At 35.8% G+C, this 27,118-nt stretch overlaps 1 protein-coding gene and 1 long non-coding RNA gene across 2 annotated transcripts in view; one reads left to right on the top strand and one right to left on the bottom strand.

The window, feature by feature from the left end:
- Positions 1–26,525, bottom strand: part of TRPM1 (transient receptor potential cation channel subfamily M member 1) — a 187,847-nt gene extending 161,322 nt beyond the window's left edge. The window contains exon 1 of the mRNA XM_074294964.1: positions 26,421–26,525. Within this exon, the coding sequence (XP_074151065.1) occupies positions 26,421–26,477 (57 nt within the window). The 5' untranslated portion in view covers positions 26,478–26,525. The remainder of the gene's footprint in view (positions 1–26,420) is intronic.
- LOC141558159 (uncharacterized) overlaps positions 24,284–27,118 on the top strand; it is a 58,572-nt gene continuing 55,737 nt past the window's right edge. The window contains exon 1 of the long non-coding RNA XR_012486980.1: positions 24,284–24,973. This is a non-coding gene — a long non-coding RNA (uncharacterized LOC141558159). The remainder of the gene's footprint in view (positions 24,974–27,118) is intronic.

Raw genomic sequence — 27,118 nt, 5'->3', positions numbered from 1 at the left:
GCACCCCAAGTTAAGTCCCATTGTCAGAATGAAAGAGGTTTACACAGCACCAAGAAAAATCACTCAGCAAGCATTTATTAAGCACCTACAATGTGCTAGATACTGTGCTAGTATGGGATATGCATAATGATATGATAGCATAATGATTATACTGTAAGAACAAACAGTGGCAAACCTTTTCGAACCCAGGAGAATGAAATAAATTAGGTGATGTCTCTGTGTGTCAAGGGGAGGATAGTAAGGTTAAAGAAATATATTAGTATCAATAGGAAAAAAATGGCCTCGGGTTATATATCTCTAGAGATCACTTTCCCCATGGATTTAACTCAAAGCTATAGATAAGCTGCTGGGCCTAGAGTCAAAAAGACCTGAAATCAGATTCAGACATAGACACTTATTAGCTGTATGATCCTGGGTAAATCACTTAAACCTATTTGCCTCAGTTTCCTCATCTGTAAAATGAGCCAGAGAAGGAAATGACAAAGCACTCCAGTATCTTTATCAAAAACCCCCACCTCAAAACAACTAAAATAAAATGAAGACTCAATAAAATGCTTATCTAGATATAAACTCTGTAGTCCTCTGGTCATGATGAAAGGCAAATTGTAGGGAGCCACATGTACTTCAAATGCTCTTTATAGTACTGGCCCAAGACATTTCCACCCAAACAGTATATTTTGAAAAGTATTCCAGATCTTCCCATCCTGTAAATCACTCCCATGACATAGAAAAGGGATTTAGGAAGATAGAGTATCTAAAAAGACTTAGTACAGTTCTTAAAGCTTTAAATTGCACTGAGTCTTTTGGGACACCTTGTCTAGTTTGTATTTTTATGGTATTTAACTATTGCAGAGTGCTTTCCATATGCTCTCACATGAGATTCTCACAACAACCTTTTGAGGGAAGTAGTATATGTCTTATTATTCCCATTTTGTAAATAAAACTACACCAAGGTGAGATTCAAGTCTATTCATCCAGAGTATAATTGATGAGCATTCTGAACTCCTTATTTACCTATCTGTGTGGTGCAATGAAAGTGCAACCACTTTTAAGTCCAGAGAATCTGGGTTTAAATTTTGCCTCTGCCCAAACTGGCAAAACTTCCACACCACTTTAGTCTCCTCACTCCCAACCCCACTCCCAACGACACACACATACACATACTTGCTAAGATTTTAAGATGCAAAGCAGGTGCTGGTCTGCATTGGTAAAGAGAATTTCCTCCTCAGGATTTCTCCATACCAATGAAATCATAAAGCCACACCAAATCCCCACCTCCCGCATTTTCATTCTATAATTGAGGAGAACTATATGACTTGCCAATCTAAATGAGTCAATGAAGATTTAAGAATCTAAGTCCAATCTTCTGACTCCAAAATTTCATTTTTCTTCCCTGATATCCTGTTGTCTCATTAACCAAAATTCTGTTTCCTCATCATATTTCAGGGTTTAAGACATGTATTTTAAAATGTATCTTTTTCTGACAGATATATGACTCTAATTTTAGTATAAGAGACTTATCAAACTACCTCATCAGACATCTAAAACACTGAGGAGATAGGTCATGGGAGTGGGGTGTATTGATTGGGGGTGAGAACAAGGAAAGAGGAGGAAAAAGCTCAGAGCTCAGACACTGTGAGGAAGGGGAAAATCCAGAGAAGAGACAGAGAATCAGAGAATTCACAAATTTAATAAAGATATCTAGTTCAACCTTTCTATGCAATGGATGAAGAACTGCTATGAAGAAAGATGGTATGACATTTTTATGGGCTTTTCTTTAATACTTTCAGGGATGGGAAAGCCATTATTTTCAAAGATAACACTTTCCATCCTCCTCTTCTTCCATCTTTCTCTATCTTCTTCCTCTCCTTCTTTCTTCCTCCTCTTCCTTGTCCTTCTCCTTCTCCTCCTTTTCCGTCTCTGACTCTGTGATTATCTTGGCAAAGATACTGGAGTGGTTTGTCATTTTCTTTTTCATAGTAAGAATCTGAAATTAGATTTGAACTTAGGAAGATAAGAGTTCCAGACTTCCTGACTCTAGGCTTATGCTCGCTCCACTATCTTTAGACAGCTCTAATTATCAGAATCCTCCTTTACAGAGCTGAAATATTCATACATGAGGCAGAATGAAACCATTGGATCCCTGAAAAGGAGGTACAGAAAGGAAGATGGAGGTATCCTGAAGAAAAATATCTTCCTATACAACCCTCATTTTAGATTGCTCCACTTGAGCACAGATCTGTTCAGTGATTAAGTTAATCAATCAAGAAATATTTGTTAAGTGATTGCTAGGTACCCTAAGTTACCTTGTGGGTATATGTGAGATGAAGAAGACTTTCTCCTTTTGTTGAACTAATAATTTCATTGGGAAGAGGAAAGAGGCACAGATATAGCAATTATTACACTTGTATGCTCAAAAAATTCAGGAATGACCATTTGTCTTAGGTCAGAGAAAAATGGGTTTGAATCTTGCCATGGATGCTGCCTATAGATGAGATTTTGGGCAAATTCCTTAAACAACTTCTCAGTTTACTCACTGAACAATAAGAGTGTTGAACTAGATAATCTTAAAGGTCCTTTTTAGATCTATAATCCATGAACAGTTAGTTATGAAATTGGATTTAATTGTGTATTATAGCCATGAAATTCAAAGCAGAAGTTAAAAGAAGAGGAAGATCTCTGAAGTAGCTCTGGAAGGTTTCATTGAGGAGGAAAATTATGAACTATATTTCAAAGATAAGTAGAATCTAGATCAAAAACTTTTTCCCCATTTAAAATTGTTGAATTTACTTTAGGTTATGTGTGTACATTGATTTTCAATGTATTTTAGTGTGAGTCACGTTGGGGAAGAAAAATCAGAACAAAAAATACTGGAAAAAAATAAAACAAAAGAAAATAAAGGTGAAAATAGCATGCATCACTTTGCATTCAGTCTTCATAGTTGTCTCTTTGGATGTATATGGCATTTTTCCATTAAAAGTGTTTTGGAATTGCCTTGGATCACAGAATTGCTGAAAAGTTAAATCTATCATAATTGATCATCATACAATCTTGCTGGTGCAGTGTATAATCTTTTTCTGGTTATATCAAAAAGTCTTAAACTCTTTTTTGTATGATATAGGTTCTTTTGGTAATCTGCTGAAACCTATAGATCCTTTCTCAGAATGTTTTTTTAAGCTTATAAGATAAAATATATAGGATTACAAAGGAAGTAAGTTATATTGAAATAAACATGTAAATCTCCCCCAAATGGAGGGAACCCTCTGAAATCTAGCCACAGATCACTTGACCAGCCATGACCTCAATCATGTAAAGAGAGAGGGAGCAATGCAAACAGAGACATAGAAGCAGGAATGGATCTTGCATATGTGAGGAATAGAAGTAACATGGATTTAATATTGATAGAATATTCAAAAGAAAGGCAGAAGGGTGTAGTGGTGAGATCCCCAACTTGGAGTTAAAAGAGCTAAATTCTACTTGGCTTTGATCCCTATTAGCTGTGAGAGCAAATCACTTCAGTTGTCTGATTCTTTACATGTAAAATGGGGATGGTGATATTTGTATAACAGGCCTCCCAGGGTTATTATACTTTAGAAACCATAAAATGCTATATAAATATGAGATAATGATAGCTAACATTTACTTGGCCCAGGATTCTTTTTTCTCCTATGAACTTAATGGATTTTATTCTTGTCTTTTCTTTAAACTAAAGATATGAAAATGTTGATTTGTCCTCGTCTTTCAAAAAAAGAAAGAAATGAGGGAAGAAATGATAACCAGCTGCCTTCAAATACTTGAAAAACTGTCATATGGAAAAAGGATTAGATTTGTTTGGTTTGTCTCTCATAAGGCAGGACCAGGAGCAATACATGGAAAGGACACATGGGCAAATGTTGAAAGGAAAAAAAAGGATTGTTCAAAAGTAGAGTGAATTGCCTACAGAAGCAGTGGGCTCCCTTCCATTAAAAGTCTTCAGGCAGGAGGTGGATGATCAGTTGTTGAGCATATTGAAATAGGGATTTAAGAAAATATGGATTATACAGCATGGCTGCTGGGGTCTTTTTTAAACTCTGAAATTCTGTGGTTCTATGATTTGGGGAAGATGAGTTTAAGATATTTATATTTGCTAGAAAGAAATTGAATTGCTGAAATAGCTCAATGCTCAGAGCACACTCTAAATGATGCTCTTGAGGGAGCTTAGTAACCTCTGCTTGCTTCCTCTGGTTAAAGGTTTTATCCATGAAGCTATTAATCACATAAAACCAGATATTAAGAGAATATTAATCTCAGCCAGCTGTTGCATCATTTCCTGCGCCATTATCGGAGATTAAGTTTTAAACGTCGTGAATTGGGCCTTTGTGGAATCACAACACAGATTTAACCTCCCAAAGAAGTACTAAAATTATCATCACTTTTGCTTAGTCAAATACAGGAAAAATATAGGGAGCAACATCACTATGTACTGTTTCTAGAAGCAAGTTAACACCACTGGTTCTGGCACCTTAGCAGCAAGGCTGTCACTCTTGGGGAGGCAGGCGTATTCCCCTACAGTACGGTGAATTGTATCATACTCAATGTCAGTGCACTTTATCAGGGTCCAGCCTCCTGAGTCTCTTCCATAAAGCTATGTTATATGGATGAGGAGATGTTATGCAAACAGCAATGCATTGGAAAAGTGTGGGTAGTGCTATGGAGTGATGATAATCTTTTGAAAGAACTGGGTTAGGAATCAACCTTGAGCCATACTGGCTTTGTGACTCTGGGCAAAGCCACTAAACTTCTTAGCCTTCCAATTAACTTTCTATAAAGCAAAAAATTATTAAGCACTTACTGTACTAAATTCTGAGGATATAAATAGATACAAAGATGGTCTCTGCCCTCAGGGAGCTTGTGTTTTAAAGGAGAAAGTTGAAGAGAAACTTAAAAGGTGGGCCAGGGAGAAGAGAAGTTACTGGATATGGGGACATGGTAGAAAAGTCAGTTTATTGATTGATTTAAATAATAGCACCTACCTCACAAGGCTATCATAAAGAACAAATCACATGATATTTATAAAGTACCCAGCAGAGTGCCTGGCACCATAGTAGGCACTTTAATAAATGCTTGTATTCTTTATCAATAAAATCATAGGTCTAGGCTACAAACCTGTATCCCTTCTCCACATGAATTCTATTGCTTACCTTAATAGTTTAAGGATTTCACAGGGATAAAAATTCCTTCAGTCAATAAAAGTAACATAAACCTAATAGATAGTCTCCATGAAATGCTTCATGGAATTGTATTTTATGTTGTCATAATATTTTCCCCCTGTGTATTTTCTTAACTTCATTCTTAAGCCTTTTTTAAAGTAAGATTGGATATTTGCCTCAACAAAATTCAGGAAGGAAATGATAGCTGTCTTCAAATATTTGAAAAGTTATCATGTGGGATAAAGGTTAGATTTTGTGGTCTAAAAAATTATCATTCTGTGCCTAGCTGGTCAACTTGTGGATAAACTTCTAAAAATATAGTGAGGCTGGTCTTTAGGCAACAGTTCTAAAAGACATTGCTGAAATGATGTGTTGAGTCTAAATTGATAGGACCTGCCATGGTTTGTGCTTGCTTGACATAAACTTTGGGAATGAAGGATCAACTCTACTATACTAAGGCATCAGTTTAAGACTAATAGGAGACTATTATTATTCAAATATTCCATGTAAGTGAAACGGAAAAAAATTAGGAAATTTCCTTAACCAATGTAGACTGAAAATTGTTCTGTAATGATATAGACTAAGAAAGTTACCCAGAATACCAAGAGGCTAAGGGGACTTACATAAGATCACATAGAAAGAATATGTTAGAAGCAAAACTTAAACCCAACTCCCAGTTCAAAGTAAGTTCTTTTTCATCCATACTCTACAGCTTCTTTTACTTATATATTCTTTTTTTAAAGGCAATTGGGGTTTTGTGATTTGCCCAGGATCATAGAGCTAGTAAGTATCTATGGTCTGATTTGAAGTCAGGTCCTCCTGACTGCAGGGAAGGTGCTACTGTGCCACAGCTATGTCCCTTGTCTATACATTTTTCATAAAAATGGCAAAATAAATAGAAAGCTTCTCAAGAGAAAACAATTTATATTGAAATATGAATTCAATAATGATGATGATGGCTCTTAACACTATTAGTTTTCTAATAATTCCTTTCTGTTTATAATCAACTGCTCATTTCTGTTTTTGAACCAAAATATCTTCTTTCAGCTATGGAATTGGACTTTCCATTAGTGGATACTGAATTATGGTGCCTCACAAAACTGCTGGCTGGTGATAGAGAAAATCCATTGGCCATTTCAACTAAGTGATCTAATTTACAATTTCCAGACTAATGCTCTCTTTTGCTATTAAGTATCCTTATTAATATTAAAAACCATTAGTTTTGCATCTGCTTCTTGACTTCTGGATGGAAGAGTGCTGTAGGGAATTCAGATTAAACCAAGGGATGCAGTTGTCATAGCTACAGAAACCCATAGCATGTTAGAAGCCCTCAGCATCTTCATTTTGAACATTATCCAGCTTCTCGAAGTAGGTCACTAAATTCAAGAGGAACTGTATTTGTTCTACTTGGTTTTTAATTCTATATTCCTTTGTCTTTCCTCACAACTATTTACTTACGGTATTTAAAGTTGCACAAAATAAGGATAGTATTTTGCAAAAATCAAAAGTCAAGATTAATTCAGTAGACTTTCTTAAAGTGTGAATTATGGTCACATTCAAGGAAAAAATATCTAATAGAGTAGTAAATGTATAGAGCACTGGACTTTGAGACAGGAGGCTTGGGTTTACTTTCATCTCTTTTATTATTTGAATGACCTAGACCTGATTTCCTTAGAAAATTCATTAGAATTTTATTCTGTGATTAATAAGCACTAAGTAAAACAAATCTGTCTCCAAATATTTGAAGGGTTATAATGAAGAAGAAAGATTAGACTCTGGCAAATTATCATTCTGTGCACAACTGGTCAATCTATAGATAAACTTCTACAAATACAGTGAGGCAGGTCTTTGGCCAACATATCTAAAACCCAGCTTCTTAAACTGTGGTTCATGACCCCATATGGGATCTCATAACTGAATATGGAGGTTATGAAATTATGATTATCAATAAATGTTTGATTTATATACTTACATACCTGGGTGATGTAAAAATTTCTTGGGTAAAAAGGGGTTACAAATAGAAAAAGTTTAAGCTCTGATCTAAAGAACTATGCTGGGATGATACATCTTCCCATGCACATAGTAGAACAGAAAACAAGGATTGTACATAAAACTGAAAATCTCTCTTATGTAAGTTTGTTTGGAACAGGCAATTTTATCTCTCTAAGGCTTAATTTCCTCAACCATAAAAATAAAGAATTTTTAAGATTTTACAATTCTAAGATGTTATTATTTGATATGTACTATAATTTGAACAGCCATGTTTTCCAATTGGTTATTGCATAAATTATTAGGAACTCAATGAGATTTTTTGAGTAGGAGAGTAACATGGTATACTGTAGGAATATAATTCATCAGCTCTGTGGAGAATGGATTCAATGGGGAAGGGAGTTGAAATTGAGAGATCTATTAGGAGACTTTTGTCACTGTAGATAGGGACAAGTGCAGTCAACAATTTAGTGACTCTAAAGGATTATAAGTCACACATAATTGTACCAGAGGATATAGAAGAAAGATGATAAAAGAACTTTCTGTAGCTGACTTCTGAGAAGATGAATATTCAATGCACACAGGATGTAGAAGAGAGAGAGATTGAGTGCAGCAGTTCCTGATTCTGCACTTGCCTCTTTCCTGGTATCTTACTCCTTTTTCAATTTCCTAAGAATATTTCCTCTTGCTCTACTCATTCTCATGCTTTGCCAGAACTCTACCATAGATTGCTTCCATTAATATCCATCATATCTATTCAAACTTTCTCTTCCTTCATCATATATTATATACCAACTTTCCCCCACTCTCTCAATAGAGGTTCCCTTTTCACTCTTATTCTCTAGCTCTAAATCATCTCTATCCTCTCCTCCATTGCTCCAGTCTCTGATGGAAAGGTGGTCTTTCTCCTTGTCAGATTTAATCCTACTTGTACCTTTCCAGGATAATTTCGAATTACTTATCACATACTCTCTTCAAGTCAAATTGCCTTGATTGCTACCCCCATTCATGGCTTTCACATCCCTCTTCCTTGCTTTTGCATAGTCTGTCCTGAATCTCTATCTTCAAGACTCAGCACAAATACCATCTCCTTTAGGAGACTTTTCCTGAACTCCCAATTTGTTAATTTTTCCTTTTGCTATCTATAGAACTTTGTATATTTCAAATTTTACTTTAATCTTCATATAATTATGTTCCTGTAAAATACAATCTCTTTGAAGGCAAACACAAATTTTACTTTTGTCTTTTAGCCCTAGAGTCTCTCGCAATGACTTCATAGATTAGGTTCTTATTAAGTGCTTAATTAAATTGAACTGAGTTGAATTGAATTGTTCTTGATCTCTTTTCTCCTTGTGTCTTTTGAGGAAATTGCCCACTGCATCATATTCTCTCTTTCATTTTCAGTCTCTTCTTATTTATTATTTCTTTTCCTTGGAGTTTACACATTTTCCCATTATATCTCCTTTCCTTAAAAAATAATAACAAACTTTCATTTGAGTCTGCCATAACTTCAAACTATAATGGACGCTTTCTTGGAAACAATAAAGGGCCACAAGAGATTCAGAAATAGGAAAGATAGTCAGCATTATACTATAGAAAATTTATTTTTATATCCTTACAAAGACCAGATTAGAACAGCTTGATATGTAAGGTATTTTACAGTCTGATTCTAGACAACCTTTTGAGACTTGTTCCACATACTTTCTGTTTTTAGTCAAATAGGAATTTGTTGTTATCCAGAAATGGCATTCACTTCCTATCTTCATGCCTTTTCCCTTCTTCAGTCTTCACCCCATGCCTAAAATCTGTTCCCTCCTTTTCTCTGCCTCTTAGACTCCTTAATTTCTTTCAAAGCTCAATTCAGGTGACATATCCAATTGCAAACATTTTCTGATACCTCTAGTTTTTAGTGCCCTTCTCATCACACTGTCCTGTCTTTACTGATCTGTATATATCAATTTCCACCACTCCCCACCTCCAGAAGAATATAAGCTCCTCAAGGGCAATGATTGTTTTTTGGTTTTGTATTCACAGCACTAGGACTGTATCTTGTATATAGTTGGCACTCAATACTTGCTTATTAAATTGAATTGAAGTATAAATCCAGCTGTGATATTTTTCATGGCACCATCTAGATGGGACAGGATATGTCTCTGGTGTAATCTAGAAATCTTGTTAGACTTTTACAGCATGCAAGCTTGGACCAGTACAACTGGTGTCCAACCCTGTGCATGTTTCGGGTGTTTTTTTTTCTTTTTTTGCACTGGTCTCTGTTAGCATATGTTCCTTCTCACTCTCTCCCCCTTTCCTTTCCTTCTTGCTGTTTGAATACTTTGGCTGGTATTTTAAGTTTCCTTTAGTACATTATGTCTTATGCCCCAGGATAGAATGCTGCCAAGTAGAATTTAAAATTAGAAAGAATTTGAAGGATTCTTTGGTTAGATGATTATTTCCTGTGAGCACATGGGCATCCTGTGCTGTGTAATAAACCCATTCTTTAACATCAGATGTCATGCATGGCTGAGAAAATGTTCTAAATTTAAAGAGCTTTCTATTCAGGCCTTCCTTAGCACTTTGTTAAAACATATTTTTACTGCACGTATTATGAATTAAAGTTACCTTTTTCCTGTATATGTTATAAGAGGCAGTAAGGGCTGATAGAGCTGCAAATCATGGTTTTGATGTCAAGGAGACCTAGATTCAAATTCCACCCCCGACATTTACAAAGTCTGTGATCTGTCCAAATCACTAAATAGCATAGATAGCATTGAGATCTGGAAAGAAGCTTAGACTCTCATTTTACAGATAAGGAGACTGAGTTCAAGACATGTACAATAACTTGCTCAAGGTCATGCAGATACTAAGAGTTTGTCCTTGCCATGCTGATGGCATGCATTCATCTTAAATCCCTACTACATTGCAAACTCTAGGAGAAACATCAGATCAAAGTTAAGTTTTATTAAGTTCTCCAGTGTCCAGCATAGTGCCTTTTCAAATAGTAGGTGCTTCATGAAATTTTACAGTAGAATGTCAGCTTTTGGAGATCAGGAAATGGATTGTTTTTGTCTTTATATCCCCATCTCCTGGCACAGCACCTAACATGTAGTAGGCATTTAAATGCTTACTGAATTGAATTTGGTTGAATTGAATTATATTTATTTAGAATTATAAGAGCCTTAAATTTTAGACATCATTTATATGGGGCTTTAACCCCAGACAAATTGCTTGCATTGCTTTCTGAAGGAAACTCTCCTGGCATTTAAAGACTGCATGATCCTTAAATTAAAAGATACAGTACAAGGGTAATATGCTTAAAGATGAGATGGTTAATACATTTTTAAGGATGAAGATCAAAAGCAAAATGTCACCTACATGAGGATCATTTTTCACTGATCAGAACAAGAATAACCAGATTCTGCGCTCTTTCCCTTTGTTGTTTGCTTTGCTGATGAAATGTGACCCAAATCTGGTAAAATTTCTGCTCTGAACATGCTTTAGGAAATGACAATATCACATGCAAGAATCCAACCATAACAGAGGGCTAGTGGAAATTCCAAGGGACTTTTATCTCTGCCAACAGCTGCATTCCTAACTAGAGGTTTAATAAGTAGCTTTATTGTGGAAAAGAGAAAGCACCATCTTGATAATTTTTAATCAAGGTCTAACTTATAAACATTCTAGTCTGTAAACAAATTTGTCATATATGAGGTTCCAAAATTCAATAACAGAGTCTAGAGTTCCAAATATATCTTTCTGGTGAGTGAATTTGTATTGTGGGAAAAGATAATTTCCTGCTTATAAAATTTTTCAGTTTCATATCAAAAAGGGAAGGGAATAAGGAAATATATTTCTGTTTGTGCTAAACTGATACAAATTTCACAGGATAGCTGGCCAAAACAGTAAATATCTTATAGTTGTCTGGAATATGTAAAATATTTTCATATCTATTCTCCATTTTGATCCTCCTGGAAACCTCTTGTGACTGGCCAAGGCAGGTAGTGGCCTATTCCCACTTGTGGTTCACTGGAGAATGAGGGTTCTTTTACTAGGCATGCTCAGTAATGGAACCCTGGGGGGGGCAGCCCAGGCCAATGGCACTGAGATTCTGTGAGAGCCAAAGATTGGGAAGACCAGGGTAGGGGAAAGGCATCTTCCTATGATTGTGACTCAAGAAAAAGATTTATTTGCCCACCTTCGACATAGCTCTGTTGGCAAGCCACCAAACCTATCTAATCCTCATTTGCAAAATGAGGGGTTTGGACTAGGACAACATGGCCTCTGAGCTTCTTTCTGGAGCTACATATGTGTATGATCTTGTGAGGGTATAGCTAGGTGGTACAGTGGACAGAGAACCTGGCCTGGAGTCAGGAAGACTCATATTCCTCAATTCAAACTTGACAGCATATACTTCCTAATAGTATAACCCTGGGCAAGTCACTTAACTCTGTTTAACTCTATTTCCTTATCTGTAAAATGAGCTGGAGAAGGAAATGGCAAATATTTTTGCCAAGAGAGCCCCCAAATAGGGTCCCAAAGACTTGAACATAACTGAAAACAACTCAACAACAAAATGATCTTGCAATCCTAAGTGTACACAGGTCACAGACCCTGTCAAGTGTCAAAGGTGGAATTTGAAGCTGGGTCTTCAAATCCAGCATTCCATCAGCCCCCTACCGCCTCCTACAAGATATACAGAAGTCCTTAAATGTAAAAGTATTTGCTTCAGAAGTATATTCTCTCTACTATGCTGACATCTGCTTTAGAGGCTGGGTCTATTGGCCATGTGCTCAGAGGAAATAATTATCTAACCCTAGAACCCTTCAAGACTAGCATTATTATCTCCATTATCCAGATAAGGAAAGTGGGGTCCAGAAAGTTAAAAGGACAGGAATCATTGTTCCAAAATAGAATATTGCTCAACTTCCAGACCTAAATTTCTCTACCTTTGGCTCTAAACCCGGCCCATGTTCCTTTACATACACTCTCTTAGGTAAAGTCTCCTGAGAAGATGCTAACACACCCTGTGAAAACTTACCTTCTGTGAGTCTCAGTTTCTTCATCTGTAAAATGAAGGGGCTGGCTCTAGAACTGTGAGTCTATGAATCTGTGTAAAGCATGTTCCATTCAGATGAATGAATACTCTGGTTGAGGGAAGCAAACAAACAACATAAAAAACCCCAACCAGAACAGTCACTGAGGTATTGATAAGCATTGACAAGATTTAGGAAATAAAATTATTAGAAATACACCTTCTTCCTCTCAATGGAATTGGGGGTGATGATATGAAATGCAGAAAACATCCCTAAATACCTCTGCTAGGTGGCTTTCTGTACCTCTTTGTTTTGTTTTGTTGTTACAAGAGACACTTTGATGATGGGAGCTATAAATTAAAGAGGAAAATATTGGCAGTATGTGAACAAAAAGCAACAATGGAACTTAAAAAGAAAGAATAAATGGCAATGATTTAGATATTAATTCCAGATCAAATTCCCAAGCAAATAATATACCCACTCACAGACATAAACAAGTTGTCAAAAAACTAATTTTATTATAAGATAGTGCCAGGCTCATAGTAGCTTCTTAATAAATGTTTATTAAATTAAATTACTGAATTTAATCAATACCTTCTTGGTACTTTATATAATATCTTATAGAGGACACCTAATATATTTAAACAGCTTTTGTAACCAGGAAAAATGTTAGTTAAGTAAAGTGTTGACTTTGCATTTTTGTTTATATCTGTTGATTTTTTTTTAAATCATTCTTTCCTTCATCCTGAAACTTTACCTACAATTTTGATTTATTCAGTCCAAATTGTTTACATAAATTTTGACAGGTTTGTCGATGAGTTTCTGGTAGTGTAAACACTATTTATTCATTCACTTATTTTTCATTTAAAATATATCTCCAACATACACTTAATCTTGAAGTCAGGTAACTCAAATAAAAACCATTTATAATCAGGTCTGTACCAAGTCCCACAGCAGATCCATTCTGTGAGTTGCTAATCAGGCTCAACAGAAGGCTGCTTCCTTATTTTAAGAATATGAAATTCCAGTTGGTATTCCTCTAATCCCATAGACTGCAGCTTTCTTTATGACTTGGCAGATGGTTGCAGTATCCAAAAAAGTCATGGCACTCTGTAAAAATTGGTGGTGGGCCTCTCCTTGCTTAACTTGGCGACTCTAGCCTTAAACTATAAACATACAATCTAGCACTGCCCGGTAATTAACTGGGTCAAGTTATTTTTTGAAATGTTCTTGTGCTTTGGCAATTATAATCATGTTTACAAAGCACTCACCTCACAGCAAGAGAGGGAATGTGGTGTAATGGATAGAGAGCTAGCCTTGGATCCAAGAACTCTTGGTGGGAGTATTGCCTGTGGACATATCCAGGCTGTGGGAGCATGTCATCTAGGTGACTTTTTCAGACTATTTAAAAGGCAGAGAATGTAGAGTTCTGCATTGGTTGAAGAAATTTCCTCACCTGGAAGGTCCCTAAACTAAAGAAATCACAGATGGGGTCACTATATCTATCATGGCATAAAAATCGCAATAAGGCAGGTAGCGTAATAATTCTTATACTCATTTTATAAAGAAAACTGAAAAGAAAAAGTGAATTCTCAGTGACATAACTGGTAAATGTCAGAGTTCTCAATTCAAACTCATCAGTTTTGGTGAAAAGTAGCTTGAACTCACCATCATTGAGTTAGAGCTTACAAGGACCTCAGAGTATCTAGAACAATCCCCTCACTTTACAAATGAGGAAACTGAGTCCCAGAGTTATTAAAAAAAAAAGACTTGATTAAGTCCTACAAGTAGCAGGTTATGTCCTCTGGCTCTGAGTTCTGGGTTCAAATCGTAACTTCTCACCCTTGGGTGAATCTCTTAAGTTTCTTAACTATTAAGTTGTAGATGGAGACTCTTATCGGTAGATGGAGTAGTCATAAACATAACAAATCCTTGATACATTGACATAAAAGTGGACCAAATAATACTCTTTACTTTAAAAAGTACTGGGAGGGGATATATGTATTTAAAGGTTTCTCATAGTTATAAGTCTCCAGAAATTACTAGGCATCACATAAAAATCTGAGTAATGGGGACAAAGGAAGCCTCCCAACTGGAATCCATAGCTGCCTAAATATGCCCCTCATACATTACAGAGTATTGTAGTCTTTTAGGGGGAATCAAGTGATTCTAATATTGCACACTATTGCTTAACAGAACAGAGAACCCATAGATCAAAGGTCAATGGGGGCACCTAGACAGAATAGAAGACTATAGTCATTGATCAGCTGGGATTGTTAAAAATCTTTTAGTGATAATTTAAAAATATATATTTATTTAGATTTTGATGACTGTTCCATTCAATTCTGTTTTAACAGAACATAACAAATCTGTCCACTAGCCATATTTGACAACATATTCATTTAATCCATAGACTTTTGCCAAGAGATAGGAGGCAGGTTTTATTCAGTCACCCAAAATCACAATTGGTTCTTGCATGGATTAGCCTTCTGAAGTTTTTCAATGTTGTTTTCCTTTACATTACTGTGGTTATTGTTTAATTTGTTCTCTTAGTTCTGCTTGTTTTGCACTGCATCAGTTTGTATAAATCTTCCCAAATTTATCTGAATCTTTCATATGCATCTTTTTTTCCTGAGGCATTTGAGATTAAGTGATTTTTCCAGGGTTATACAGCTAGGAAGTGTTAAGTGTCTGAGGCCACATTTGAACTCAGGTCTTCCTGACTTCAGGGCCGGTGCTATATCCACTGTGCCATCAAGCTGCCCTTTCATATGCATCTTACTTCTCAATAATATTGCATTACATTCATTTACCACAATTAATATTGTTATTTTCCAGCTGGTCCACTTTTCTACATCTTTGACACTACTAAAATGCTGCTACAAATATTTTGTACTTATGGGTTCTTTCTCAGAAGCCTTTGATCTTTTTGCAATATATGCCCTGTAACATATCAGAATAGCAGGTTTTCAAAGTAGCTACTGGTATCATTAAAGACTAAAACAAAACAAAAACCCAAAATATAGCCTGCATGATATTTTAGCAACAGTAATTTTATTTAGGTAAAATGACATTACTAATCTTTTATCTTTTTTCTTTTGTTTTTCTTTTTATTTGCTCAGCATAGCTGAATCGTTTTAAAATAAATTTTAGAATCAATTAAATTTTTCTAAATTAATTTGGAGCCAATTATAATTCAATAAATTTATTTAGAATAAATCAAAATATTTCCCATTTTTCATTGGCAGCTACCTTTTGCCATAATATACAGAAAAAATGTCCCAAACTCAATGCATTTGCTTGCAGAAAATAAATGTTCCTTTGCCTTGACTATGGCTAATCATAGATTTAGAACTGAAAGGGCCTTGGATATTATTGTGTCCAACTCCCAAACTGAGATACAGAGAGGTTAAGTAATTTCCTCAAGGTTGTATAGAGTTTCATGATTTCTATGTCCTAAGTCAATAACTTATGTCTTAATAAAAATTTGTCCTAACTCCATCACCCTATGGACCATAATACTTGCTGTAGATATTAGGAACCTTGTTAAAAAGGCTTTTGCCAGGCCTGCTAACATTCTACCTCACCCCAACACTAACTTGGTAAAAATAGGTCAATATTCTTGGTGAGCATTTTCTCTATGTGTAATTCTTTACTGGGGTGAAGTAGGGCAGCCTAAGTGTGAAACAAAGATGGAAAGGATGAAGATAATTAGATAATAGGAGAAAGATTCCTGTATTTTGAGGAGAGGTAATTGTAACATTACTAAGAAAGGGAGCAGTGAGTGAATAACAGAGCCAACTCTTGACAAAATGGTGAATTTGAAAGTTTGTTCTCATTTATCTTGTTCCTATTTCTTTGTTCCTCCTTATTCTTTATGTTTCCTTTTAGTAGCTCTATATTTTTCCTACTCTCTTCTCCTTTTTTAATACTTGCTTTTAAGCGGCCAAGTTAGTGTGAATTTAAATCATTCTGCTCTCTTTCCTGGAATATTTGTATGTAAACTTGATCTGTCATTATATAATAAAAGGATTTGTAGCAAACATGAACATACAAGAGAGCTGTTGGGGTGCTGATGCCTCTTGGGGACCCTAAAATCATGTTGTGAAGGTAGTTACCTACTAGGTCTATACACAGTATTCTCTAACAAAACTTCTTTCATATTGTATTCTGTACTTTGGCTCTATTGGTACTACTCTGCTGCCTGCACAAAAAAGGACAATTAAGTGGACCCACTTTACTGCCATCTTGGAAAACACAATTCCTACTATAACAAGTGATATGTATTAACAAAGGGACTGATCGGAAATAAAGTTAGGAATCTTAAACCTGGAAGTCATAATGTTTTCACATTAAAACTGGAAGGAATCTTAGAAGTCACCAGGTTCAATTCCTTTATTTTATAGATGAATAAATTTGAGTCTCAGAAAGGTGATACTATTTGGCCAACATCACAAAGCTAATTAATGGCAATGCTCATAAATCTTGGTCTCTACTGTTCTGCTACCTTACTCTTTCAAGGGCTAGCAAAAACACTTCATGGAACCTAAAAAGTGACTTCTCATTAACTCATCATGTGGAACAGTGGAAAGTATCTAGGACTGGAGTCAGAGGATCTGGTTTCATATCCTGCCACTCTTTTTGATGACACGAGTAACCTTAGGTTAGGCATGTTATATATCTAGGCCTCATTTTTTAGCTGCTAAGTGATGATGTTGGACTAGCTGGTTTCTAGATCCCTTTTAACCCTAAATCTGTTATCCTAAGGCTGAACACTTTATAGTTATCTGATGAGGACCTAAGATTTGTGTCTTGATATAAAGAAAAAGGAATATTATTTTTTATGTGGTCTTATTACTTTTTAAAAATTTTTTAAATTAATTTTATAATTATAACATTTTTGACAGTATATATACATAGGTAATTTTTTTTTTTTTACAACATTATGCATTGTACTCCCTTCTGTTCCAAATTTTCCCCTCCTTCCCTCCACCCCCTCCCCTAGATGGCAGGCATTCCCATACATATTAAATATCTTATAGTATATCCTAGATACAATATATATGTGCAGAACCGAATTTTGTTGTTGTTGTTGTTGCAAAGGAAGAATTGGATTCGGAAGGTAAAAATAACCTGGGAAGAAAAACAAAAAGTGCTAACAGTTTACACTCAATTCCCAATGTTTCTTCTCTGGGTATAGCTGATTCTGTCCATCATTGATCAATTGGAATTGGATTAGATCTTCTCTGTGTTGAAGATATCCACTTCCATCAGAATATATCCTCATACAGTATCATTGTTGAAGTGTATAATGATCTCCTGGTTCTATTCATTTCACTCAGCATCAGTCGATGTAAGTCTCTCCAAGCCTCTCTGTATTCATCCTGCTGGTCATTTCTTACAGAACAATAATATCCCATAACATTCATATACCATAATTTACCCAACCATTCTTCAATTGATGGACATCCATTCATTTTCCAGTTTCTAGCCACTACAGAAAGAGCTGCCACAAACATTCCTTGCACATACAGGTCCCTTTTCCCACTTTAGTATTTCTTTGGGATATAATCCCAGTAGTAGCACTGCTGGATCAAAGGTATGCACAGTTTGATAACTTTTGGGACACAATTCCAGATTGCTCTCCAGAATGGTTGGATTCTTTCACAACTCCACCAATAATGCATCAATGTCCCAGTTTTCCCACAGCCCCTCCAATATTCATAATTATTTGTGCCTGTCATCTTAGCCAATATCACAGGTGTGTAGTGGTATCTCAGAGTTGTCTTAGTTTGCATTTCTCTGATCAATAGTGATTTGGAACACTTTTTCATATGAGTGGAAATAGTTTCAATTTCATCATCTGAAAATTGTCTGTTCATATCCTTTGACCATTTATCAATTGGAGAATGGCTTGATTTCTTATAAATTAGAGTCAATTCTCTATATATTTTGGAGATGAGGCCTTTATCAGAACCTTTAACTATAAAAATGTTTTCCCAATTTGTTACTTCCCTTCTAATCTTGTTTGCATTTGTTTTGTTTGTGTAAAAACTTTTTAATTTGATTCAATCAAAATTTTCTATTTTGTGATCAATAATGATCTCTAGTTCTCCTTTGGACACAAATTCCTTCCTCCTCCACAAGTCTGAGAGGTAAACTATCCTATGTTTTTCTAATTTATTTATGATCTCGTTCTTTATGCCTAAATCATAGACCCATTTTGATCTTATCGTAGTATGTGGTGTTAAGTGTGGGTCCATGCCTAGTTTCTGCCATACTCAAAAAGGAATATTATTTGAGGAGAGCAGAGAGATGTATATGTGATTTTTAAAATATTTTCTCTGATGACTTAAAGTTCCCATCAATGTTATTTTAAGGGTTTTCTTAAACAGATCCATATGTATTCATATCAACTGGACTTGAAATGTTACCTTTTAGGGAAAGGGACCCACATGTGCAAAAATGTTTGTGGCAGCCCTTTTTGTAGTGACTAGAAACTGAGTGGATATCCATCAATTGGAGAATGGCTGAATAAATTTTGGTATATGAATGTTATGGAATATTATTATTCTGTAACAAGTTACCAACAATATGATTTTGGAAAGGCCTGGAGAGACTTTTTGAACTGAAGCTGAGTGAAAAGAGCAGGACCAGGAGATCATTATACACAACAACAACAAAACTATATGATGATCAAATATGATGGACGTGGCTCTCTTCAACAATGAGATGATTCAAACCAGGTCCAATTATCCAGTAATGAAGAGAGCCATCTATACCCAGAGAGAGGGCTATGGGAACTTAGTGTGGACCACAACATATCTTTTTCACTTTTTCTGTTATTGTTTACTTGCATTTTTGTTTTCCTTCTCAGGTTTTTTTTTCTTTCTAGATCAGATTTTTTCTTGTGCAGCAGAATAACTGTATAAATATATATATACTTATATTGGATTTAACATATAATTTAACATATTTAAAATGTATTGAACTACTTGCCATCTAGGGGAGGGGGTGGGGGGAAAGGAGGGGAAAATTTGGAACAGATGGTTTTGTAAGGGTCAATGTTGAAAAAATTACCCATGCATATGTTTTGAAAGTAAAAAGATATAATAATTTTTTAAAAAGAAATGTTACTGTGCATATCCTTTGATCCAGCAGTGCTACTACTGGGCTTATATCCCCCCAAAAATACTAAAGAAAGAAAAGGGACCTGTATGTGCCAAAATGTTTGTGGCAGCCTTCTAGGTAGTGGCCAGAAACTGGAAAATGATTCAATGCCCATCAATTGGAGAATGGCTGGATAAATTGTGGTATATGAATGTTATGGAATATTATTGTTCTATAAGAAATGACCAGCATGATGAATTACAGAGAGGCTTGGAGAGACTTACATCAACTGATGCTGAGTGAAATGAGCAGAACCAGGAGATCCTTATACACTTCAACAACAATACTGTATGAGGATGTACTCTGATGAAAGTGGATATCTTCGACAAAGAGAAGATCTAATTAAGTTCCAATTGATCAATGATGGACAGAATCAGCTACACCCAGAAAAGCAACAGTGGGAAATGAGTGTAAACTGTTTGCATTTTTGTTTTTCTCCCCAGGTTATTTTTACCTTCCGAATCCAATTCTCCTTGTGCAACAAGAGAATTGTTTGGTTCTACACACACATATATTATATCTAGGATATACTATAACATATTTAATATGTATAAGATTGCCAGCCATCTAGTGGAGGGAGGGAAGGGAAAAGTCGGAACAGAAGTGAGTGCAGGCGATAATGTTGTAAAAAAAAATTACCCATGCATCTGTACTGTCAAAAAAAAGTTACAATAAAAAAATAATAATCACCTCAAAAAAAAAAAAGAAATGTTACCTTTTTTGATAAACTCATAAGCACTCATTGTCCTTTAACAGAGAACAGAATTCTGAAGGTTTGTGGCCCAGGATGTCTAAGTTATAAAGGTGAGGAGGTAAAGGAGGTGACTGGGAAAAGTTGTTTGAGTTCTTAGCCCCCAAAAATGCACTGTGATAAGTGAAACTTAGGGCCACAAAAGGGGTACTGACTGAAGGTAGAGTCAAGGACAGATAAAACAGAATGAGAACTCACCAAAAAAGGCACTTAAGACAGACTTTTGTCTACAGATTTTGCATAGAATTGATTCTTTCCTCCTATCAACTTATTGCCAATAAATATTGGGAAAGGACCCATTTTCCTCAATCTTATTTTCAGAATTAAGAAATTTTTTGGGGGGTGGCTGGAGTGGAGTATACACACACACACACACTGTGTATGTGTATGTATATAAATATTTTATTTTTGACAAAAGGTAGATTGAATTATTTATTTAATATTTTCCCCCAGTTACATTTAAAACATTTTTAATATATTTTTTAAAAGATTTTTGAATTCTAGGTTCTCTCCTTTAACCTCACCCACAATTAAGAAACCATTAAGAAACCACATGTGAAGTTATGTAAAACATTTTTATAAAGTCAAGTTGTGAAAGAAAACAGGTTTCTCACTCTAATGAAAATAAAAACCCTTAAAAATTTAAATTAAAAAGAAAGAGAGATAGAGAGAGAAAGAAAGAATGCTTCAGTCTGTATTCAGACACAATCAGTTCCTTCTCTGGGTATGGATAGAATTTTTCATTATAAGTTTTTCAGAGTGGTCATGGATGATTCTACTATTGAGAATAGCAAAGTCATTTACCCAGAACATTGTTATTTCTTTGCATACAGTATATTTCACTTTGTCCATAGAAGGCTTTCGAGGTGTTCTTTTTCCTGACAGCATCCTGCTCATTTATAAATGTATTATTATCACACTCTGGATTTATATGTCAATCAGTCAAAAAATATTTATTAAGCATCTACTATATGCCAGTTCCTGTGCTAAGTGCTAGAGAAAGCAAAACACTGACCCTGTCCTCAAGGACATCATATTCTAACAGAAGAAATAATATATAAATAACTACATACATACAAGATATGTAGAAAGCAGATGGAAGGAAATCTCAGAAGGGAAGAAGATACTAGCAGGGGAGGAGGGGAGAGGATGAGGAAAGATATGCTTAAGGTAAGATTTGAATAAAAGAAGAGAGATGGAGTTAGGGAAACTAGACTTGAGTTATAGCTCTGATTAGTTGTGAATCCTTAGGGGAAATCACTTAATCTTTCTAGCCCTTGATTCCTTATCTGTAAAGTGAGGGATTTGAACATAATTATTGCCAAGGGTCTTTCCTGTCGTAAAATTCTGTGACTTCAGGTAGGTTCCTTCCAAATATGTGTTATTTATTCTGGACCTTCAATAGTTACATTCCCTGAGCTATAGTGTCATAGATTTGAATTAGGAGTAACCTTAGGAATTGAGTCTAACATCCTTAATTTACAGATAAGGAGTGAGGCTAGCTATTACATGTTCAAGGTCTAACACAACTAGGATTTGAATATTCCATACTGTTGCACACTAAGGTAGCCCTGGTAGTTAGTGACAGCTGCTCCCTGCTCAACTAGTGAGAGCAATGTGTGACCAGGAGATGACATATTTCATTTGAGTTCCTAATAGTTATTGCCAAGGTGTTGGTCTGCAAAGAACAGGAAGCCCAGGTTTGGATATTATAGGAAGCATGTTGCCATGGAAACTCTCTTCAATATCAGAAAAAAGCCCTTCCTTATTTGGCACCCACTTTTTATGGTAAATATATATGGGAGTGGGAAGAGGGGTTCCATTGGCCTTGATTACCACGGTAAGAAGTGTCAGTCAATATTTGGTGTCCCTAAGTAATGTTACATAACCTTAACAACTTCCACAGAAGGGAAGGACAGGTCAGAGACTATTCATTATGACTGAGACACATGTTATTTGTAAACTTCTGGCCCCAATAAAAATCCTAGGAAAGTTACTTGGCTCTTGCCCCACATAGCAGCACAGCATCATTTACCTTGTATTACTGACAGAATGTATTTGGCAAATGGCACATTCCCTTCTTTGCACTAAGGTGAGAAAAGTCCACTGTGGAACTGATAAGGCACTAGGGAAGTCAAGCATCTACTAGATAGGGAAAAATCTGAATCTTTGTGTAAATATTTATGTAGTGGAAGTTCCACCTGATTTCCTTACTCTACTAGGACCTCACCCACCTATTTCCTCAACAGATACAAATGGCCACCCAGCCATATTTGCTCCTCCTTTATGCCTCTGATCCACATTCTTGCTTCCATTTTCTTCCCAATGTGCTGGGGGACTTTCTTAAATTTTCTTGATGTGCCATGTGAAATACCCATTAGTTATTCTACAAACTCAGTATGTGACCAGATAATTTTTTTCAGTTATGCATGCCTTGGTTAATCTACTTAATGCTGCATCTTCTGCATGATTTCATGCAAGTCAAGAAAAAAAGAAGCAAAAAAATTTTCCATTAGATAAGATTTGATTTATTGAGACTATGTTAGAAAATACTTAATTCATAGCTCTTCATATTTGCTTTTGTTTGGATGTGGATCTTTCTTTTCTTTCTCAAAACAGTTTCTATTTTATTTTTGTAATTAGTTACCTGTGTCTTCTCTTCCCTGTTGGATTATAAACATTTTGAAGATAGATACTGTCTTACTTAAAAATTCTCCTCCACAACAACAATACTGTATGAGGATGTATTCTGATGGAAGTGGAAATCTTCAACATAAAGAAGATCCAACTCACTTCCAGTTGATCAATGATGGACCGAAATAACTACACCCAGAGAAGGAACACTGGAATGTAAATTGTTAGCACTACTGTCTATCTACCCAGGTTACTTATACCTTCGGAAGCTAATAATTAATGTGCAACAAGAAAATGGTATTTACACACATATATTGTATCTAGGTTATATTGTAACACATGTAAAATGTATGGGATTACCTGTCATGGGGGGAGGGAGTGGAGGGAGGGAGGGGATAATTTGGAAAAATGAATAAAAAAAATTCTCCTCCAACCTACCACTTTCAATTGATCACTTAATCAACAAGTATGTATTAAATATTTACTATTTGTCAGGTGATGTACTATGCTGTAGATATAAGTTCAAATAGTCAAATAATCTCTATTTACTAAGATCTTATATTCTACAGGAATTCCATCCCTTGACAAGTACATAAAAAAATAGAGAGAGCATAAATATAATGCTAATAAATAAATAGTTAAATACAAGGTAATTTGTGCAGGAGTATACTAGAAGTCGGGAGAATCAAGAAAGGCTTCATGCAAATGATGGCACCTTAGCTATGTCTTTGTTAGTGTATTCCAGGGATGAGGGATAACAGAGAAAAGAATGGAGAAAAGAAGGGAGTGTAATGATTGAAGAACAGAAAGAAGGCTGGCTGGGAATAATAAAAAATAGACTGGAGACAGATTTGTAGGATACTTAAGTACCTCAAACATAGATGATAATAAATGTTCATTAGATGAACAAACAAAATGTTTGAAACTGGTGAAAAATATTTGTTATTTAAGCAATCATATTTTATTTCCCCAACTTAAATTTCCAGAGAATTTCTCTCCAGGGACGTATGTCCACCTGGCATCCAGTCTGTGGTCAAAGAATCAGGCTAAATGGCTGCACTGAAGTCTGATTCCATAACCCCACTTCAGGACACTTTGTTATATTTGTGAGATCAGAATCCTATGCTAGTCATCTTGATCTTTGAGTCTGGAAAAGGTTATCAGTGAACAAAGTACCTATTGGACTGGAAAGTAGGTTAAATTTGCTAAAAACAACTGACAATGTCATAAGAAATTTATCCCTCCATATTTGAGTCAACATATTTGTTTGGTTTCCAAGAGGGGGCAGCTGGTGAGTTTCAACAAACATTGGGCAATGGGTCCTGGCTTATAGCCAACACAAACAGGGAGTGCTTTGAATTGGCAAATGAGTTACTAATGTCTGTGAGGGCTCTCTGAAAACTCTGCCTTGTGTGTGAAAATGGAATGAAAATACCACATGACCTAAGATATGACCTCCCTCCTGAAATTCCTAAGCTTCTATTTCCTGAAAGAACAGAATATTTAAAGGCATTGGGTCTTTCTTTCCTTTTCCTCCCTCTTCCTTCATATTGTCACTTCTTAGGTTGATTGCCTCAGTGTGTGTACAGTGTGCAAGATAACTCTGAATATATCTGTCTTTTATTGCTATTGGGTATTATAGGACCATGATGATTTAGAATTGAAGGGTCTCCTGAGCCCATATAGTCTGATCTCATTTTATAAATGAGGAAATTGAGGTTGACAGCAGTTAAGTAACTCAGCCAAAATCACACAAAGGGAGTGCATGGCAAAGCCAAGATCCAAGCTCGGGGTCTCTGATTCCAAATGTAGCATTCATTCCCATGCCCAGCAGCATGCTACATTAATCAGACACAGTGTCCTAAGGAGATATTTATTATTCCTTTTTGAGAGTACCTATACATCAATATTCTAAGAAGTTACAATGTCATCAGTGAGCATTCCCTTCACTAAACCAAATCAATATCTCTTTGTGGTTTCGCCAGTTTCTGTGCCAGAAGTATCAACATGTGGCCTGTGGTCAGGGGAAGGGAGTTTCCAAAGTTAGTGGTGACTCTCAGAAAATAAATGTATCAGGCCTCTCTATACTGGCAGCCTTTTCATCTCAGTGGGACCTATCAGAGCTTGTGTATCCCCAAGCTTTTGAGAACCCACAGACATCTCCAAGCCATGATGAGACAGCATGGAAGGACTTTTGTGAAGCCTGGAGGGTAAGTGATTTAAAATGTTTACTTCCTAGAGATAATAGCATTCTCTAGCCTGGTTTTCTAAAACATCATTTTTAAAAGTGTTTAATTGTTTTATTTTTTCTGGTTATACATGTATATTAACTTTTTAAAGATACACATTTTTTATGAATCATGTTGGAACAAAAACTCATAATAAATGGAAAAACCATGAAAAACAGAAAAACAAAAAAAATATGAACATAGCATGTGCTGATTTACATTCAATTTCCATAGTTCTTTTTCTGGATTCAGATAACATCTAAAACACTATTCATCCAGGTTTCCTTAATTCTCATTAAAAAAAATCAATGGATTATCAATATAGAGCCAGAAGGATCTCACAGGTGATCTACTTTAATCTTCTCATTTTATGTATGAGAAAATTTGAATTCTGGGGAAGTGCAAAGGAAGAGCAAAAATCAATAAGGATAAGAAAACAAGACTTTTAATGAAGAGCTGAAGGGGAGAGCAGCAAGTAAGTGGTGGGTGTTAGCACACACCCAGTATATTCCTAAAAATTGTTGTTAACATTTCAAGACATCAAACATGTTTTTCCTGGTCCCTCTTCTTCTTCTTCTTTTTTAATCTTACTGGTTTCTCTTAATGGATGCCCTGTGGCTCAGGGAATTTCTTAGACTCTACCTCTCTGTTTCTGTGATGAAGACCAAAGTCTCCCTGGGTGAGGAGATATTCAGTGTTTAATATGGTATTCTGAATTTTAAGGACTCATCACATTTTCAAATGATGTACAATAAGAATTAAAAGCAAAACTTCAGTTTAAAATAAAAGCATAAATAATTTAGTTGAATATTTACTATATGCAAAGCACCAAGGTTAAGTGCTATAGAGTATATGAAAACAAATAATATGCTCTCTGCCTCCAAAGAGCATATAATCTAGTTGGGGGAGTAAAACAGGAAAAAGTTACTGAAATTTAAATTCCCATTCAAGACAATTGTAGAACTATCTCATGACAGCACACAATTAAGCATCCAAAAAACTCTACAGATAATAAATCTAAAGGGCTCAGAGTCCTGACCAAAGAGCACCGAATTCATACACTAAAAGAGCCAAATCTGAACCCAACCAAAGATTGGAGATATTTACTGCCACAGCATGTGTGAAACCACCCCCACTGGAGTCTATAATTAAAATGACTAATATTATAGAGTTGATTTCAGCTGCTCTGCAATGAAAAAGGTTAAATAAAGGTAATCTGGCTAAAAATTCTTGAACAAAAATATCATAAGCACTCATAAGTAAATTAATAAGTAAATACAGTCATAAGTAAAACAAACAGATTTTCAAATAAATAAATTGATAACTTAATGAATGAATAAATAAATAAATGGAAATAGAGAGGAAAAATACTGATCTCCTTTTTGTTCCCCACCCCATCTCCTACCATCAAGGAGCAAGGCCCACTCACCTTTTGGGATCCAGATGTTGAGCTCTTAAGTGAAGTGTGCTTGAAAGAACCACTCATCCTCCTAAAGGAGCCTGTGAGCTTTCCTCCCTTCCCCTTTTTACTTCCCATGTCTTCTACTCCAGACAAAGCATCTCCTTATCTGGAGAACCTCTGGTCTCACTCAGAAAAATCAGAGGTAGAGTCTGATAAAGTTCCATCCAGGTCAGTAGGGTCCAGGTTAAGAGAAGAGGGAGATATCCAAGGGGAAAAAAACAAAGTCCCAAAGTAGAGGATCCCTATGGATAGATATCCTGGAGGAGGCAGACTGGATCATGAGCAGCACTAGGCAATGTGTTGATCATAATGGTTGCTCTTGCCCTGCTCCCCAACTCCCCTCCCTACTTGAAAGCTTCTCCCCCTCCCCATGACCCTATCCTCTTCCTTTTCCATGGCATTTCTAATCAGGCTTAATGCACTGCAAGCTCTTGCAAGCCATGGTTTTTAGTAGATGGAGATTTAACAAATGGCAATGGAAGATAAATCTACTTTGAGAAAGCAGTGGCCCCAAAAGGTTTTGATTCAGGCAAAACACAGGGTCATCAAATGAATATTATTTGTATATCAAGAGAAAGGTAACCCCAGAGTACAGATTTCCAACAGCCAGGGAGACTTGCCCATCATGTTATGTTAGAGCAGGAAGAGATTGTAGCATCTACACA

The sequence above is a fragment of the Sminthopsis crassicaudata genome, chromosome 2, assembly GCF_048593235.1.
Source record: "Sminthopsis crassicaudata isolate SCR6 chromosome 2, ASM4859323v1, whole genome shotgun sequence".
NCBI classification, from domain to species: domain Eukaryota; kingdom Metazoa; phylum Chordata; class Mammalia; order Dasyuromorphia; family Dasyuridae; genus Sminthopsis; species Sminthopsis crassicaudata.
Note: the sequence above shows the minus strand (reverse complement) of the source record. Positions and strands in the feature narration are given on the sequence as shown.